Source organism: Daktulosphaira vitifoliae, unplaced genomic scaffold (assembly GCF_025091365.1).
Source record: "Daktulosphaira vitifoliae isolate Bord-2020 unplaced genomic scaffold, ASM2509136v1 Scaffold_2, whole genome shotgun sequence".
Classification (NCBI taxonomy): Eukaryota; Metazoa; Arthropoda; class Insecta; order Hemiptera; family Phylloxeridae; genus Daktulosphaira; species Daktulosphaira vitifoliae.
Genome location: NW_026099573.1, coordinates 44457771 through 44475653, shown reverse-complemented (window position 1 = coordinate 44475653; position 17883 = coordinate 44457771). Strand labels below are relative to the sequence as shown.

Here is a 17883-nt window from a genome sequence, read left to right as displayed (position 1 = left end):
TATGTTAAATATATTTTTAATACGTATCGAAGCATTTTATAAAATTAGTTCATTATATAGTGTTCAATAAGGAAATGGGTTTCTATTGTTCTCATTGTTTGTACAATTGACCTGTTTTCTGAATTACTGAATTTTCTGTATATTTAATATATAAACATATAATAAACAATTATAAAATAATTATATCATAATAATACATATATTATACTCATTGCAAAATTATTTTAAGATTAATGCTTATCTAAAAAATTCATCAATTTTACTTTACTAGATAGCTACTATATTTTTTGTTTATAAAATGAGTTATGAAAGTAGTCATTTTTAATTAAAAGCAAAAGTCAAGATTGTATTATCTTCATAGCTCTTTAAGTACTTCCCAATAAATCTGCAGTTTTTTTAATACTCTGAAGATTTCAAATAGTAGATTTACAAAGTCAATGGTTAAAGCCTTGAAATATTTTATAATAATCTATCATCTCAGCTAAATCATATACTCAATTTTTAATAAATTAGACAAATTTTAAGTTTCAATTGAAAACATTTTTATGTACACAAGAAACTCAGATTTTAATGTTAAATAATTGTATAATAATATAAATTTAAATAAAGAAATGAAAAAAAAATTTACATATAATATAATGATCCAAAAACATTAGAGTAAATCGATTTATACTATAAATCGATTTCTATAAATTTTATAGAATACCCTCTTAAAAATTTAGTTTTCATTTTTTCTAATAGTTTTTACTTAAGTTCCCCTTTAAATAATTTTTATAAACACATAGACACCATTGTAAACAAACAACACTATTATAATTAACAAAATGTACAATACAAAACAATAAAACTCAATAGTACAAATTATTTTACTCTTAAGTTTATTACTTTTTTTTTGTTTTTTTAGTACACTATTTACAAACTAACAAAAATTTTAACATTTAAATTTAATACTTTAAATGTTTTGCGACATTTATAATAAATTATTAAACTATTTCTTTAGGACATTCATTATTAAACTTAAGTTTTTGTTTCTTGATTTGTAATAAATTTAGGTAGCTTACAATTACTTTACAATAATATTTTTTTTAGTAACATAATATAATAATAAAACACATATATTATATCTTCTTGTATCTTAAATTAATAAATTTTAATACTTCATCGTTATCACTCCTCTTCAAAAGAAAATGTCAATTTTAATGTATACTTGCAATTGGTATCTAAATATAAATAAATCAAAATGTTTCTAAAAAGTTTTGATTTGATGTCTTATATATGTTGGAGCAGACATATATATTGTACATATATATGTACAAAACAATATTTCTCACAATTCACTATTACCATACTCATCACCCTCTTTCTTCAAGCTGCTTATATTTTATTTTATAAAAGAACTAAAATCAATGACCACTAGTGATCTCATCTATATATTGTCTTCCAAAGTAAAAAATTTCTAACACATTCAAACACTATTTTACCACTCTGGGTAGTAAATTTATTACTGAGGGCGACTTAAAATCTAAGCATCCTAGCTGAGGTAACCATGTAGTTAATATAAGAGATCCTAAGAAATGTTTTAACTAAAGATAAATACTTATTACTGCCCCCACTAATAAAAGCAAAAAAAAATTAATTAATAAATTAACAGCACACTTAAAACAACTACTTGAAGAAAAAAGTTTGGTTAGATCCCAATGGTAACGCTTTAGATACTCTTTTAATAAAGAAAAATTAATTTTCTTAAAAATAAAATAAGCAGAGCTCTCCAAAGCTACATATATAAGATTTATAATTTTTATTTGTCAAAACTCTCTCCTCTGATTTTTTTATTCCAAATTTTTAATGCTCTACTTTAACTATCATACTTACCTAAGTTGTGAAGAAAATCCATTATTATACTTAAACTTAAATCTCACAAACCTCCAGAGTATCGTTCCTCCTACCATCCTATCAGTTTACTACCTACATTTTCAAAAATGTTTTAAAAGACTTCTTACTATAATAACGGAATACATCATTCCAAATCATCAATTTGACTTTACATCAAATTACTCCACCATCCATAAACTTCATCACAGAACAGACTGTATATCAACTAGTCTTGAGAAAAAGCAATACTACAGTGCAGTCCTATTCGATATGGCTCAAGCATTTGACAAAGTCTAGCACAAAGGCCTCTTATTTAAACCAAAAAAATGTCTACCTGCTCCATACTATCTAATAATTAATTCCTATCTAACAATTCACACATTTTCTATTAGAGCTAATAATGACTACTCACTGAACTACAATATTAAAGCCGGTGTGCCGTAAGGTAGCGATTTAGCTGCTTTTGTGTATTAGGTTTTTGCTCATGATACACTTTAATCATATCATACAACCCTAGGAACATACATTGATGATACCATATTGGTGCCACATATTTTTGATAAGTTTTATACACAATCACCTCGTCTCTTTCATCAGCAGTCTTATTACATCGTTAGCCCAGCCTGATTAAAGAACCCCACTATTTAACTAGAGTATAAAGTCCATCTACTGGAGCGCGGTTGACCATTGAGAGCCGGCAGTGTACACTCCTCTCGTTTCTGATGTCTTGTGTGTACTTACACTATTCCATCGTCTTTTTGTATCAAAAAGTATTTTTGTATCAAAAAGTATTTTTGTATATTATTCTAATAATATATAATATATATATATATAGTTTTAACTTAGCCAGTGCCATTTTTATTTTAATCCATGTTTATCTTTTNGTTGAGCAATCCATTACATCTAAAAAATATTATTTTGTTTAATTTTATTTAAAAAAACTTAGAATAATTATAATCAATTTTTGTATCATTATTTTTTTTTTTTTTTGTTACCATTTTTTCTCATCTCTCACTGAACCGATTCCTTTCAACGATCACAAATTGTATCTAGTCGAAGGCATTACCCTCAAAAATTGAAAAAGTTTCCCTCGTTCCCCGTAAATGGGGGAAATCTCCAAAAGAATTACAAATTTAAAAATCGCTTATTTTCGAAATTTTAACTTATTGAAAAGTGTATGGATCAATACAATTTTTTTATGAGAAATAATATTTATATCCCTATTTCATTCGACATACATTATCTTAATCAGGAGATAAATAAGGAAATAGCAGATTATGTAGCTTTTAGAATAATCCACCAATTTTAAAAATTAAACACTATCTAAAGATTTGCATTGAAGCGTTTTTTATGATAGTGATTTTAATCACTGTCAGATATCATTATACTTGACCCAACTATGCCACATCATCACTGTGCCACGACCCCCCTGTGCGGGTTTTTTTTCTCACTATTACACAATCCTATATTACTGTTTTATAGACATAATGAAATATCCATGTTACCATCCTTTTAATTTCAAATATAGATCCAGTAATGGTATCTACACTTCTTCAAAATCATTTTGGTATGATTCACTACTGGTCCATCCAATGGAAAGTAAAAATAAATAAAACAAAGAATATTTTATTACCCTCTCTCTAAAAAAAAAGTGATTCCTTTCCTCCTATTTCTTTCAATAATGAAATAATTTCAAACACTAATGAAGCCAAATACCTTGTACTAGTACTAGACAAGCGACTTACTTGGTCATCACTTTTTTAAACCAAATATAAAGTTGATAAATTTATCTTTTCCATTCCCTCTTACGATCTAAACTGTGCTTAAACAATAAGCTAACTCTATACAAAGCTATAATTAGATCAACGTGGTCTTAAGGCATATAAATCTGTGTGTTTTTCCTCAATACCGTCATGTGACTTTATTATAATAATTGCTAAATGTATAACAGATGTATAAATTGCAATTTTTTCATAAAAAAAAAAAATGTACCTTTTAAACAAATTCAAAAATGGGACCGAGTCAAACTAAGAATAATTAATCTAAACTAAGTTCATAAAATAATAAATATTTATAATATAATAATAAAATACTTCAATATTTGAATATAAAAACAAAACTTCTTTAAGGTAATCAAGCGATGATTTAAATGAGTAATTTGTTTGATTTTAGAAAGCAAAATGGTTTTGTAACATGTTATGTTATGGAAGTACTATAATTCGATTTAATGTTGTTTATGGTATCAGTATGAAAAACAAAAACAATCAAGTTAAATTATTTAAAAAAAAAAAAAAACAAATAATAAAATACTTTAATCAAATATTAGTACCTTTTATGCACAGAGTACAATAGTTTATGTTCATTATAGCTTCTATAGCATCAGCTATTTCTTCAAAAATAATTAATCCTTTAGTACTTATTTGTTTTTTTGGCTCAGTACCTAATTTATAATAAAAATAATATAATTAATGAATTAAATCAATATTTGTAAATATTTTACTTTAATTACTTTTTAGTGTCCCCAATTTTATCTTGAATTTTTTATTCTGGCCTAAATATTTTTTTAATAATTGAATTAAAGTATCAATTTTTAAATCAAGGGGTGCATTGTTAAATTCAACTACCTATTTAGACAAATATTTTAAAAATAACAATAATAATAATAGAATAGAGCTAAGACCAAGACTTATTCTCGCCTAACCTCACAATATTTTTGTTGTGAGGTGTATTACATACAATTTAGGCGCATGTTTCAAAAGTTTTAAAATCTCATATTATGTTTTTACTAAAGCTCTCACTAGATTGTTTAATGTTCACTATGTAATTATGAATTGACATAAACATAAACAATGTTAAAAATTTTACAAAAAATATTTTTAACATATCTAAAATAGACGACAGTATTAAAAATCCATCTATAAAAGGGAAGTTTTCTCTACTAAGGTGGTCATATAATTTTTAAATAGGTTTTTGAAATATAAAACTATATTTGCGATAAAAATGATAGGTTACAGGATTTTCCCAAAATCAAGGTCAGAAAAAGTTCCATAGAGAATCGTGTGATTTCCACAATATTTATCATCTGGGGACTATAAAAGCCACGAGGCTTTATTAATAAATTAATTTAGTGTTTCAGGATGGTCTAGTGGTCTAGTTTATACAAGTCACAGTTTTACAATTAAATTGTATACATATATAAATTTTGATTAATTTGATAATTGTCTAAGTTATATTCATTTGAAATATTATTTATATATCTAATAAAGTCTACCCAATATTGTATATAAAAAAAAACATCTACAATTAAGGAAAATCACTTCATTCAAATATCCTGAGTGAATTGAACAAACATTTTAAAGACTTTGAGCTATATACTGATATTCTAGTTGACACAAAAGTAAAAAAATTGTTAATGAACATACAAATGTACATTTAGTTAAACCTAATACAAATTCTGGACTAAATACCTAAAGCAATCAGTCATTAGACCTATGGTCATATACATTAGTAGTATTATTAATAGAACTGTACCAATAGAACAAGGGGTATAACTATGTTAATATTATTATTTTTCACAATTTTAATAAAAACATTTCTTTTAGAATTATTAGATGATTGATTTTTTAAGTAAGTCAGATGTAAATATGAAAAACAAACCTACTAGAAGTATGGGATATTATAAAAACAATGCTTCTTAATTTATATAAAATTGCAAGTGAAAATTTTTCAATTATTGTTACTTTTTTTGTTCTATCAAACAACATGCACCACGGCACCTCTCCTTGTATTTCTCTAGTAATTTCATCCATCACTATAGAGAATAAGTAAGGACTTAAAGCAGAACCTTGGTACACTCCTACTCTTATCCGAAAACCTTCTGATACTCCTCCTACGCTTTTTACCCTGGTACTAGTGCCATCTAATATCTTAGATAATAAGATATTAATATCTTCTATTATATTAATGTACCTTTTCGGGATTCTTTTCTCATTAATGCCCACTTTAAAACCTCTCTCGGTACTCTGTCATACGCTTTCTCAAATCTATAAATACCATACACAGCTTTTTCTTCTTTTTCCAAAACTTTTCTATTAGTTGTCTCACACAAAATACTGGCTCCATTGTTGACTTACCAGGCATAAATCAAAACTGGTTTTTAGATACTGATGTCTCATTTCTTATTCTCTTATCTATTACCTTTTCCCAAATTTTCATACTATGTCCTTAAGTAAAAATGTGTTATTTTATTAGTTTTATATGAATTTTCTTTTTTTTATTAATTTGAGGTATCTCACTGAAGCTTCTTTTTGTTCATCTAAATATTTTGGACTAATTTTGTTTTAATATATAAAAATTAATAAAAAATTTGTTAAAATATAAATTTACCTTTGATGGAAATGAAGATGAAAAAAAATTATGATTTATCCTGTTTGTGTAATCAACAAATGAAGGTGACCCATCTGATAGCTTAAAACATAATGTATCTTTTTTCTCAATTATCCGATAATTTTTTGAAAACCTTAATATTATTTATATACTACGTATTTTATTATAAGCTTATCAATTATTAACTTAACTTACTGAAATGATAAATATTTTCCATGTGATAATTTGATATTTTGAAGTAAAGCAAAGGAATCTATATTTTGAATACTTCCAATTTCCACCAAAGCACAATCTAATTTTGACTGAAAATATCTTACCTACAGTAAGTCAATTAACTAGAAAATTTTAAGTCATAAATTCATTAAATAATGGTGAATATTTACTCTAGCTACATAAGCATACAAAGAAATCATTCTGTATACATGATCACAATTGCTTTTACTTGGATCAAGACCATAAATGTATAATAGAAACAACTTTTGTTTAACTGATATTGCTGTACTATAAATTTTTTATAATAAGTAAATATTAGTTCATAGAATTATAGCAATCAAACTATTTAAGTCCAAACAAAACAGATTATACAAAAAGTAAATTTAATTTTTAAATTACTTTAAATTATCCTACACATAACTTAAGATAACTTACTTTTCTAAACCACAGTTAGATTGATTTATTTGTACATCTCCATTCATTTCTGAAAAATATTAAAGTAATACAGAGTAAGTATCATCTACTATTTTAAGAAAATTAAATGCAGATTATATATCAAAAATAACCACTTTAATATTTTATTAAAAAAATGAAATTTTCACACAAAAATGTACAAATTGATACTGGATTGAAAACTAAGTAATGTAATTCAACTAAGGTGTTTCCCTCAGTCACACATCACATTGTCAATTTATGTGAAAGTGTAATGGGATTTGAATCTTTCTCTCATCTTATCCACAATTGAGGCTACACCTATACTCCCTCTTATATGTTCATTTTTTTATCTTATCTTCTCTAGTCACTCCACTCATCCATCTAAGCATTCCCATATCTACTGTACTCATTTTCTGATCTACTTTCTTGTCAACCGCCCAACACTTTGAACTATACATCATAGCTGGTCTCACTACACTCTTATAGAACTTATCTTTCAGTCTTATTGGAATTCTATTATCGCATAACACACCAGACACTACTCTCCACTTCAACCATCCATACTTAATCCTGCGTCTACTTCTTCGTCAATACCACCGCTTTTTTGCACAACTGATCCTAAATACTTAAAACTCTCCACCTCTCCTATCACGTCCTCGCCTATTGTCACTGACCTCCTCATTTCATCTACCTCGTGTTCTCCTTTGTCAAACTTGTACTCTATATACTCTGTTTTACTTCTACTTATTCTTAAACACTTTTCTTCAAGAGCTGATCTCCACACCTCTAGCCTTTGATTAATTTCCTCCATATTTTCTCCTATTAACATTATATTGTCAGCGAACAACTTGTACTACAGCACCTCCCCTTGTATTTAACTAAAATTTCTGCTATCACTATAGAAAATAAGTAAGGGCTTAGAGCAAAACCTTGGTACATTTGTACTTTTACCCTAAAAATTTCTGTTAAGTGTTTAAAAATTAATAAAAGGAATATTATTACATAAAAAAACATATTATAATAAAATTAAAACCTTGCCTTAAAATGAAAATTTAATCAACATTTTTTATATTAACAGAAGTATCAATACAAATTTGAGACTATAATAATATATAATTAAAATTATAGGGTGTGAGGTTAATACCAAATCACCTTTAATATACAATAAAAATTGAGAATTTATATTTAACTATAGTATCAGTCACATAATAACTAAATTAAGTTTATTCTCTAAATATTTCTAAATACCTTTTTCAAAACTTTCGTATAGCATAGTTGGAGTTGTTAACACCAAAGTTGAGCAATCCATTACATCTAAAAAATATTATTTTGTTTAATTTTATTTAAAAAAACTTAGAATAATTATAATCAATTTTTGTATCATTCAAAACTACTTTTATGATAATTATAGAAATAATAATTTATTAGAGTCTAGCTTTATATTATAAAAATGTTTATATCAATGGTATAGTAAATAAGTGTGATAAGTGATATTAGTAATTTTTAATTAAATATGTATATTTCTGTTTTGAATTATTTCTTTTAATATAATTTTAATTTTAGATATAAAATTCAGCCCATTTGGTATAAAAGGAAAATAACACATAAATATAATAATAATTAATATGTTATATAATTTTAGGAACTTTCAACATTTCTAAGATAAAATTAGTCAAGTTATACAATGCCAACAAAAAATTATAAAACGCTTGTAGCATTACAATGATTCTTTATTTAATTGATCTAAAAATGTATTAATATTATTTCACAATAGTATTCATTACTATTACGAAGTCACTAAACACATTTGATCACAACGCAAAGACGTTTATGATAAATTACAAATATTTTAGTCACTAATTACATTAAATTTTTTAATTTACTAAAAATAGATATACGTATTTATTTCAAATAATCATGACATCTGGCGGAGAAAATAACAAACTATTTACTTATAACCAGTGTTGTAATTACCACGAACTAAAATAAGACTGGACACGGTTAAGATCGGTAAGATGGAGTATTCTACAAGTGAACTCTAGCGACGAACATGTTTTCAGAAGACAACATTTTAAAAACAAATTGAGGGAAAATGAATGTCAAATAGTAGATAGCGCAGTTACTTCAAAATTCTCCTTCTATGAAAAGTGAAAACAAACCCGTATTGTCTGATAAGGTCAAGTCAAATAATGACAAACAATTATTTTCCCTGTTAACACTACTTAGGCCCATTAGAAAAATATTCTGATTCAATACTGGCCCCTTCTCTAAATATACCCCTAGCCAAGATTATTAATATGAGTTAGGGAGAAATTATTTTTTGAAAGTAACCATTTTAAATTTTAAATGTGGTAATTATTGTAAAAAGTGATTATTAACTATTATTAAAAAGTGATAATATGATTAGTTAATGAGAGATCTAAATGTGAATTTTCTTATCATCAAATAGTAGTTTAGTTTTCTAATCGGCAACACTGTTTACAAAATCTGTGCGTAATGTGCGAAATTTTTAAATTAAAAGAAATAAGCAAATAACTAATTATATCAAAAAAATGTCACTTAACACTTGTGTGTTACGCCATCGATATCTTAAAAATTTTATTTAAAACTTACCCTTCGACAAATCCTGAAATGTGGTAATATCTAATTCATCAGAAGACTCTGTAATAAATATTTATACATTTAATTATGAATTATTTAATTGTACACGTGTATTGGAAGCAAGTATTGGTAAAAAATGTACAAAAAATGGTTTAGACATAGGAAAGGTTTATATAAAAAGAAAAAGCTTAAATCATTTGAACTTATTTTCCTAAAAGATTATCTCAAAATTTTCCATCTATTTTAGCAATTTCACTCGCATTTTCGAAAAATTTATATTATTGTTAAAATATTGAATACATCTGTTCAAATTGACTCCATTACAAATTTCATAAACTCTTACATTATATTTAATATTAAAAATGTATGATAAATTTCTCTATTTACGTGTTTTAATCAATGACAAACTGCACAATGATCGAGAAATAAATGAAGGTCTTTGATGTTTAGGTATAAAATTTATTTTTAAAGTTCTCGAAACTAATGTATTCATAATTTGTCTTCAGTTTATTCAAATATTTGTCTAAATTTTATCCAATTTTAGAGAATCAGTAATTTACTATTTATCCATATATTTGAACAAATTTCTATATATTACTAATTTTAATTTACCGACAACTATACATTTGTATAGATAGCATTTACGGATATTAGCTTCCTTCATGATATTCTTAATATGTTAAATATAATTTTTTTGACATTAAATATGTTATTCCAGTTGTAAGAAAGAGCACTAACTCATAGAAAAACAGATAATTAAAAATTCCTGAAATAAATGCAATTCTGAAATTAAACATTTATCGATAACGTATATTTAATAATTATAATAACACTTTTAAATAATAACTCAAAATACTCAAGTAGCTATTACAAAAGTAAACAGAAGACTGAATTCATTGTCAATATTATAAAAGGTATAATGTATTATAAATGTTTATATTTTATTGTTTACTTATTAATGTAGTGTATTCTACTTTGTCCACTAGGCATCTCAATAACAAAAATTATATTAAATAGATAATCAAAATAACTACATAATGTCTATATATATACATTAGGTTGTGTGTGTATACAAATTTTTAATAACACGATATGTCTCTCTAAAATTATATCTATTGATTTTTATGATTTGAGCCATAATTTTATGAAAATTTTATTTCCGACTTATTATAATCTACAATTCATTAGTTTATTTTGTTTCTGGACCAAATTTTACTAATATACACATTGGGGTATATAGGGATGCAAAAAAAGATTTCATTAATTTTTTAATATCTTAAAAATTGAATTTTTTTTTCTTATAGTATACTCAATAATATTCAAAATAAAAAAAGCCTCGTCGTTAAAATTTTTAAAAAATTATACAAAAAAGAAGGGTTACATGATATGTATTTATTATTTAGCAAAATGTAAATAATAATGACTACTATTTTAAGATAATCATTAGTGAGATGAAGAATATCAAATAATTTAAAGGGTTTCTTTTTATATAATATTTATTGAAAATAAAAATATACTACACCTTATTCTTATAAAAATTCTATTACATAATAAGGTATATCACACTAAAATATCAATTTTTGAGTATTATAGTTCAGAATAAGAGTAAAATAGGAATTTTCGAAATAATTAAGTAACCCCTCCTTTTACAAGATAGTTTCAAGAGAATTCTTATAGCATGGCTAAAAGGATCAATTGAGTATTGACCCCATCTATTAATATAATTTAAATACATATATATTTAAACTTTTTCGCAAATAAATAAATATATATTTTATATTAATATATAATTCATTCATTTATTCATTTGAAATAGGTTAATAATATATTTTATTCACTTCATTTATGCATTCACCCTGTCTAAACCATTTTTATCTTCAATATGAAGTTGAAAAGGTTTTTTTTTGTATATTTTTAACCGGAACTACTATTATGCTTCCATCACACTGTGTGTATATAACTGTGTGCATTAGTCTCACTTAATTGTATAATATTCCATTCATCACTCATGGATTTTTTTTTAATATCTATAAAAAAATATATTAAATTTAAAAAATGATTAATTTATCAATATGAAATATAAATAAATTTTTCATTTTATTTTAAGTATGATTTTATGTGAAATTACTTTTATTGTAATTTTTACTCTTAAATTGAAATTAAATGATTAATCTGATTTCCTAAATACAAAATTTTAAATATTTAACTAACATTTACATAAATAATTTTAAAATTACCCAAATTGGAAGATGATTTATTGGTAAGTCGTTTAGATATTGTTGGATTACCATTGAAATAATCTAGGTATTATAACAGAAAACTTTACAATAATATATTAAATATTGAATTGAACCAGAGTATAACTGATTTTTGAAAATCAATATAATATGAATTTGAACAACTTAAAGTGGATATGAACAAATAATATCGAAAAGCACATTTTATTCAGATTCTGATATACTTGTGTTAATTATATTATTATAACGTACAACTGAGGAAACCCTATATTGCATGATAGTATTTTTAAGTATATGTTTAACCATTTTAATAATTTAAAAAATAAAACACAACCCTAAGGATATTTGAAATATTCAATACTTTATGCAATTCAAAATTATATAAATTTATTAATTAAAAAAAATCAGTTATTCATTAAAATGTACGTAGTAGAAAAATGAAAGAAAAAAAAATTGCAAAACAATAAAGACTGTAAAAAATAATCAATAAACAAGATGACTTACTATAAAATTGGTTAAAAGAATGCAGTGGTTGAGAACCAAAACATAATAAATGCAAAAATATAAATTTCAGATTTTACATTTCTATCAAATGAGATTTATGTGAATACTATTACTATCATATAATTAAAGGGTAATACAATTTTTTTCTAAAAAGTTTATTCTTTGCACTTATTATGCTTAACTGTCACTTATAGAAATATAGTTAATAGTAAAATATTAACTAAATTAATTAATAAACATTTATTAAAAAATATATTTTATTAGTTGTTATAGAGGTGGACAAGAATTGCCCATGCACTCAGACCTATAGGTCCATTGTACGTAATATTTTTATATTAATAAATGTATACATTTTAAAACAGCTAAATATAAAAAAAACATTGAAAGTTAACTGTTTAGATAATAAATTTATGTATTACTGTTTCAAAATTATACACCTACTATACCTAATAATGGTGAAGTTTCATAATCCCAAGTATACACATTGTTATTTAATACAGTCAAGTGTGATACCTACAATCATAAATAATTTATACTTAGTAAAAATAAACAATATTATTCCAAAAAAATTCAAAAAAAATATATATGTTTAAACTTAATGAACTTAATAGTAACCATTATTTACTTAATGTATTAATATATATTTATTTAAGTTAAATTTTTAACTTCTCAAAGTTAACACTAGTTTAAAATTCACAAAACCAAATAAATCAATTAATCTGCATAAATTAAATATTTAACAACAGTATTCAATAGAATTAAGAACTCGTATTACAAAATGTAAAGAAAATATTTTAATTTGGGGTGATTTAAATTACTATTAACATATATATCCATTAACCAACCTATACTAAAAACCCAGCACAGGGAGGTCGCGGTACAGTGGTGACGTGCATAGGTGGATCAAGTATAATGATATCTGACAGTGATTAAAATCACTATAAAAAAAAACGCTTCAATGCAAAGTTTAGATAGTGTTTAATTTTAAAAAATTGGTGGATTATTCCAAAAGCTACATGATCTGCTATTTCCTTATTAATATCCTGATTGAAAAAGTGAAAAACACTTTTCAATAAGTTATAGCATTATAAAGTTAAAAATGTAAAAAATAAAATCAAGAATTTTCATACAAAAATAGCATTCGGTAGCCATTTTCACCGTGAAGACAAAATAAAGTCCTAATTTTTTTTTTTTCATGATAAAGTACATAACATTATATTTAATTTAAGATAAATATAAAAGTGTCAGACTTTCCGGAACACTTTCAAAAGTTAAATTGAAAAAGTAAATTTTTTGTGAAAAAGTTGTCATTTTAATCCCCCCTGTGGGCTGGTAAAGGATTAAATTTAGAAAAAAAATATACCAAATGATAGGTAAAGACATTAAGCAACTATAAAAAAAAAATTATATTAATATGTTCATTTTTGAAAAAGTTATGGCAGTTTTTAGTAAAAAAATTTTCGAAAATTAGCGATTTTTAAATTTGTAATTTTTTTGGATATTTTCCCCATTACGGGGAACGGGGGAAATTTTTTAATTTATGAGGGTTATGTCTTCGATTAGATACGGTTTGTGATATTTTGACGTATTGTTGAAAGAAATCCGTATGGTGAGAGCTAAGAAAAAGTGGTAACAAACACAAAAAAACACATTATAGTAAAACCAATACTTTCTCAGCTTCGCATCGAAGCTAAAATAAATAATGGTTTGTTAAATAAACTAGGATATTATTTTGTTTAATACAACTCAAATAGTTAGAAATTGATAAAAATCTCTAATCAGAATATTGGCAACTGAATTAAATTCCTTATTCACTTATAGATAAAAATTTACACACCTTAGCAAATTCTAATTTTAGATAACAACATCCATAGTAAAATCCTGAAGCCATATTATTAGCTTCTATTGAGTAATCTTCTTTAGCAAATGTAGTTAAAGTTAAAGAAAATTTTACCAACAGATATCACTCATCTTACATAAATAAATAAATTAAAGTTTAAGTTTTATTAAAAAAAGGATATTCAACAAAAGCTTTTAGTTCTCCAAACTTGTGGAATATAACAATTCTATAAACTTGTCCAAATCTACAAAATATTGAGTAGAGAACATGCTGAAAAACATAAAAATAATTTCTTTGATAAATGTAATAAGAAAAATAATTATATATTTAAAAAGTTTTAGATAATTTAATTATTATAAATATAGGGAATTTTGGAAATCTTTTTGTTTCTTTAATTAACAATTTATACATTCTGTTGTACAGTTGTTGTGCATAATTTATGATTTATAATACACATGTCACTATATACAAAAGTAAAGGAACTTCTTGCTGGAGTATTTAAGCATGAATAGTAATAAAACCTAATAGAAAAACCAATAAGTAATGATATGAGAGAGAGAATATGATAGTATATAGTAGGAGTAATATAATAATAAATAGGCCTACATTCAAAAATTAATTTTTAATTTTGTTATTTCTTGACAAATTAGCTTATAACAAGTTAAGAAAATGTAAAATTAAAAAGAAAATATTTTTATGAACAAAATCTTTCTTTAACATATCTCTGTATTCAATATATAATTGAATTGATGATTGCGAAAACGACACGAGTCGCATTTTTGTGAAATTTAGATATTAGCAAAAACATATGCTAGTCGTCTGTTTTTATGTGTTGAGTGGAAAAACAAATTATGTATAATCAGTGCATAATATATTTCTACAAGTATTCATTTTTAAATAAGAATTTTATTCAGAATTATTTAAATTATACACTTTTTATCAATTATCCAGAAGTTTTAAAAAATTGACTCATGTCGTTTCTGCAATCATCGATTCAATTAAAAGTACTTTTAATAAGTATTGAACTAAACAACTTACTGTTGTCATTTTAATTTCCAGTTTGCTAATATTCAAAAAAATTACACGATTGGGACGATCTATCACCCTATTTTTTTATATAAAAAAAGTAATATAATAAAATGTTTGATTTTCTTGATGATTTAATTATCTTTAATACTTTTTATGTTTGAGGTTCTTGTAATGTTTAATACGATTGTTCCACTTCAAATGAATCTTATTATCTTTCTACAAACATAAACCAATAGAGACATAATATATATATATATATTAATAATAGAGACAAATATTCATACAAAATATAATAATCAAGTCAAGTATTTGGAAATTTTCTGCCCTCTGGTAAAAATTCTTCAGTCATATATAGGATTATGGACAATTACATATCCAGAATTCAAGCAAGTTTTCAAACAAATAATACAATAATACATTGTACACAATTTTCATCATCATTGATATAATGTAAAAATATTCTGCCTCCTAAAATTAACTTAAGAAGCCAGAGAGTAATAGAGTATTGTCTTCTCTAAATTTAATCACGATTAAAGTCAAATACATTATATTTTACAATGTATTTGTAAATAAAATAATAAAAAATATTTTAAACAAAACATTTGTTTTCATTAATAATAATTTTTTTTTTCATTTGATTTCAATTTAATCTGATAGTATAGAGTATTCATTCATTATGACCCACTTAATTATCCAAAAAATAAAAATATTAACAATTTTTCAAATATTTTTCTTTTAGTTATATGTTTTTTTTAATTTATCAATCTTAAAACTTTTCATGTTCTTCAATTATAAGGGTGTCAACATTATTTTTTCAAATAATAGAGAATAATTTTATTAGCAGTGTGATGTAATCTTTAGGTATACCCATTAATAAAAAATAATAATATAAATATTTTATTTTCTATAGAAGATTTCTATTAAAAATAGTTTTCTACTATAATTGGTTAATCTTAATATATCCAGAATAATTAAAAAAATAACTTGTTATTACACTGAACCCTTTAATTCATTTTTTTTATCGGAAAAATGGTCTTCATTTTCATTGCCTTCATCCCAATTACTTGAGATCGGCCACTCTTATCCTAAACTTCCACTTGAAATGACCTCCCACATCAGCCATCTACCACTTTTTTGGTCTTCCTCTATCTTTTCTTCCTTCATTCATTTCTATAACTAAACTTACAGCTTCCGATTGTTCTCTCCTCATAACATGACCAAACCAATTAAGTCTATTTTCTCTCATCTTATCCACAATTAACGCTACACCTGTACTTCCTCTTATATGCTCATTCCTTATCCTATCTTCTCCAGTCACTCCACTCATCCATCTAAGCATTCACATCTCTGCTTTACCTTCCTGTTATTATAGCTGGTCTGACTACAGTCTTAAGAACTTATCATTCATCTTCATTGGAATTCTTTTATAGCATTACTCACCAGGCGCTTCCCTTTCTTTTTTTTTTGGGAATCAATCTCTCAAAAGAGACAACTTTTTAAATAAACTTCTCAGAAAATTTGGCTTCACACTTTTATTTTCAGAAGATATACTATTATATAAAGTATATAGTGTATAGGAATATTGGTAAACTATGAAACTTATAAGATATTGAAAAATAGACAATTTAAAACTAGAGTTAGCAACCACATAGACATTAAGTAAAAGATTACTTAATGTCTATATACTGTGTTTAACAAAATTTTAACTTGTGGGTAATTTTTCTACAATAAATAAAATTACATTCATGTTTGCTAAAAGAATTTTTTCATAAATTCTTAATTTTTAATTCAAAATTGAAATACAATATTTGTTACATAAAATATACAGAAATAAGTTACCAAATATTTTGAACTATGATTAGAAATCCAAGTCGTCCATGAATTATTCCATGACATTTTAACCGAGCTTGTAACCAAAATTTAATTTAAAACAGCAATATATTAACTAAAAAATAATTTTATTAAAATTAAGAATTATTATAAACACATTTTGCATGTGACTTAATATTTTAAAATTCCTTGAAAAATACAAAATAATTATTTTAATAATTAATTTCAATTATCGTAGAATGTACATCCTAACAAGTAAAACATAATTTTCAATGATGCTTCAACGAGTCCAACAAATATTAAATCAAATTATTAAGAGATACAATTGAATAGAATGGTGAAATATTTTTATCTGTCTCATAATATCATAATTTTATATCAGTGTTATCATAATTATCAATTAAATAAATTACTTACCAGTACTATTTTGTAATATTTATTCTTCTCATAAGTTATAAATAGAATTTTCAAAGACTGTAATGTGGTTTCTAATCTAGATGAATTTTTGATAGAAAATCTTAATTTATATCATTCATAGCTTATCCAATTTATAATGAAGTTAGCATTTTTTGGTTGTTGTGTTTCTGTTAAATTGTTTAACGAAATTATATTATGTATCATGTAATATCGGACATTGTAATACTAGTGATGGGAAATATCGCATAGTAATTATAAAATGGTTGATAGTTGCCTAATATATTCGAATAGATTTAAAAACTATTCGATAGTTTTTAAAATAATGAAAGCTTATGTTAAAAATAAAATATTTGATTCTATAAAAACAATTCGAAATTTAATATCCTTCATTTATTCATAAAATAAGGAAAAATAGTTAAATAAAAATAAAAAAATTACTTATTTAATAGAGATAATTATTTATAACAAAATCTAAATCATTTTATTGCAGGAAACAAACTACTAATTAAAATTAAATAT

At 24.3% G+C, this 17883-nt stretch overlaps 1 protein-coding gene across 13 annotated transcripts; it reads right to left on the bottom strand.

The window, feature by feature from the left end:
- Window positions 1–854: 854 nt before the first annotated feature.
- LOC126899243 (heterogeneous nuclear ribonucleoprotein L-like) lies at window positions 855–17590 on the bottom strand. 13 transcript variants are annotated; one of them, XM_050673880.1, is made up of 18 exons: window positions 17365–17590; window positions 16957–17062; window positions 15266–15333; window positions 15127–15193; window positions 14270–14358; window positions 14086–14176; window positions 12695–12761; window positions 11745–11807; window positions 11487–11534; window positions 9520–9567; window positions 8155–8220; window positions 6907–6955; window positions 6642–6759; window positions 6454–6575; window positions 6259–6391; window positions 4382–4496; window positions 4202–4312; window positions 855–1220 (listed from the first exon to the last, which is right to left on the bottom strand). In XM_050673880.1, the coding sequence occupies exons 2-18, from the start codon at window positions 17011–17013 to the stop codon at window positions 1168–1170; spliced, it is 1365 nt and encodes a 454-aa protein (XP_050529837.1). In that variant the 5' UTR covers window positions 17014–17062; window positions 17365–17590; the 3' UTR covers window positions 855–1167. The 13 variants fall into 13 exon arrangements, 10 of the variants coding, with proteins under 10 accessions (XP_050529837.1, XP_050529841.1, XP_050529842.1 ...); XM_050673884.1 differs by lacking the exon at window positions 17365–17590 and adding an exon at window positions 15402–15595 and having other exon boundaries at window positions 16957–17250; XM_050673885.1 differs by lacking the exon at window positions 17365–17590 and adding an exon at window positions 15402–15585 and having other exon boundaries at window positions 16957–17250.
- Between the last annotated feature and the right edge of the window lie 293 nt (window positions 17591–17883).

What these genes read in the sequence shown, in the direction of transcription:
- LOC126899243 (XM_050673880.1), bottom strand. Translation starts at nt 17,013, where the DNA reads ATGTCATGGAATAATTCATGGACGACTTGGATTTCTAATCATAGTTCA. An exon ending in GAACTAAAAGCTTTTGTTGA is followed by an intron (nt 14,177 to 14,269) that starts ATATCCTTTTTT and finishes AACTTTAACTAC; the next exon opens with ATTTGCTAAAGAAGATTACT. An exon ending in TTGTACTCTGTGCATAAAAG is followed by an intron (nt 1,221 to 4,201) that starts GTACTAATATTT and finishes ATTTATATTTAG; the next exon opens with ATACCAATTGCAAGTATACA.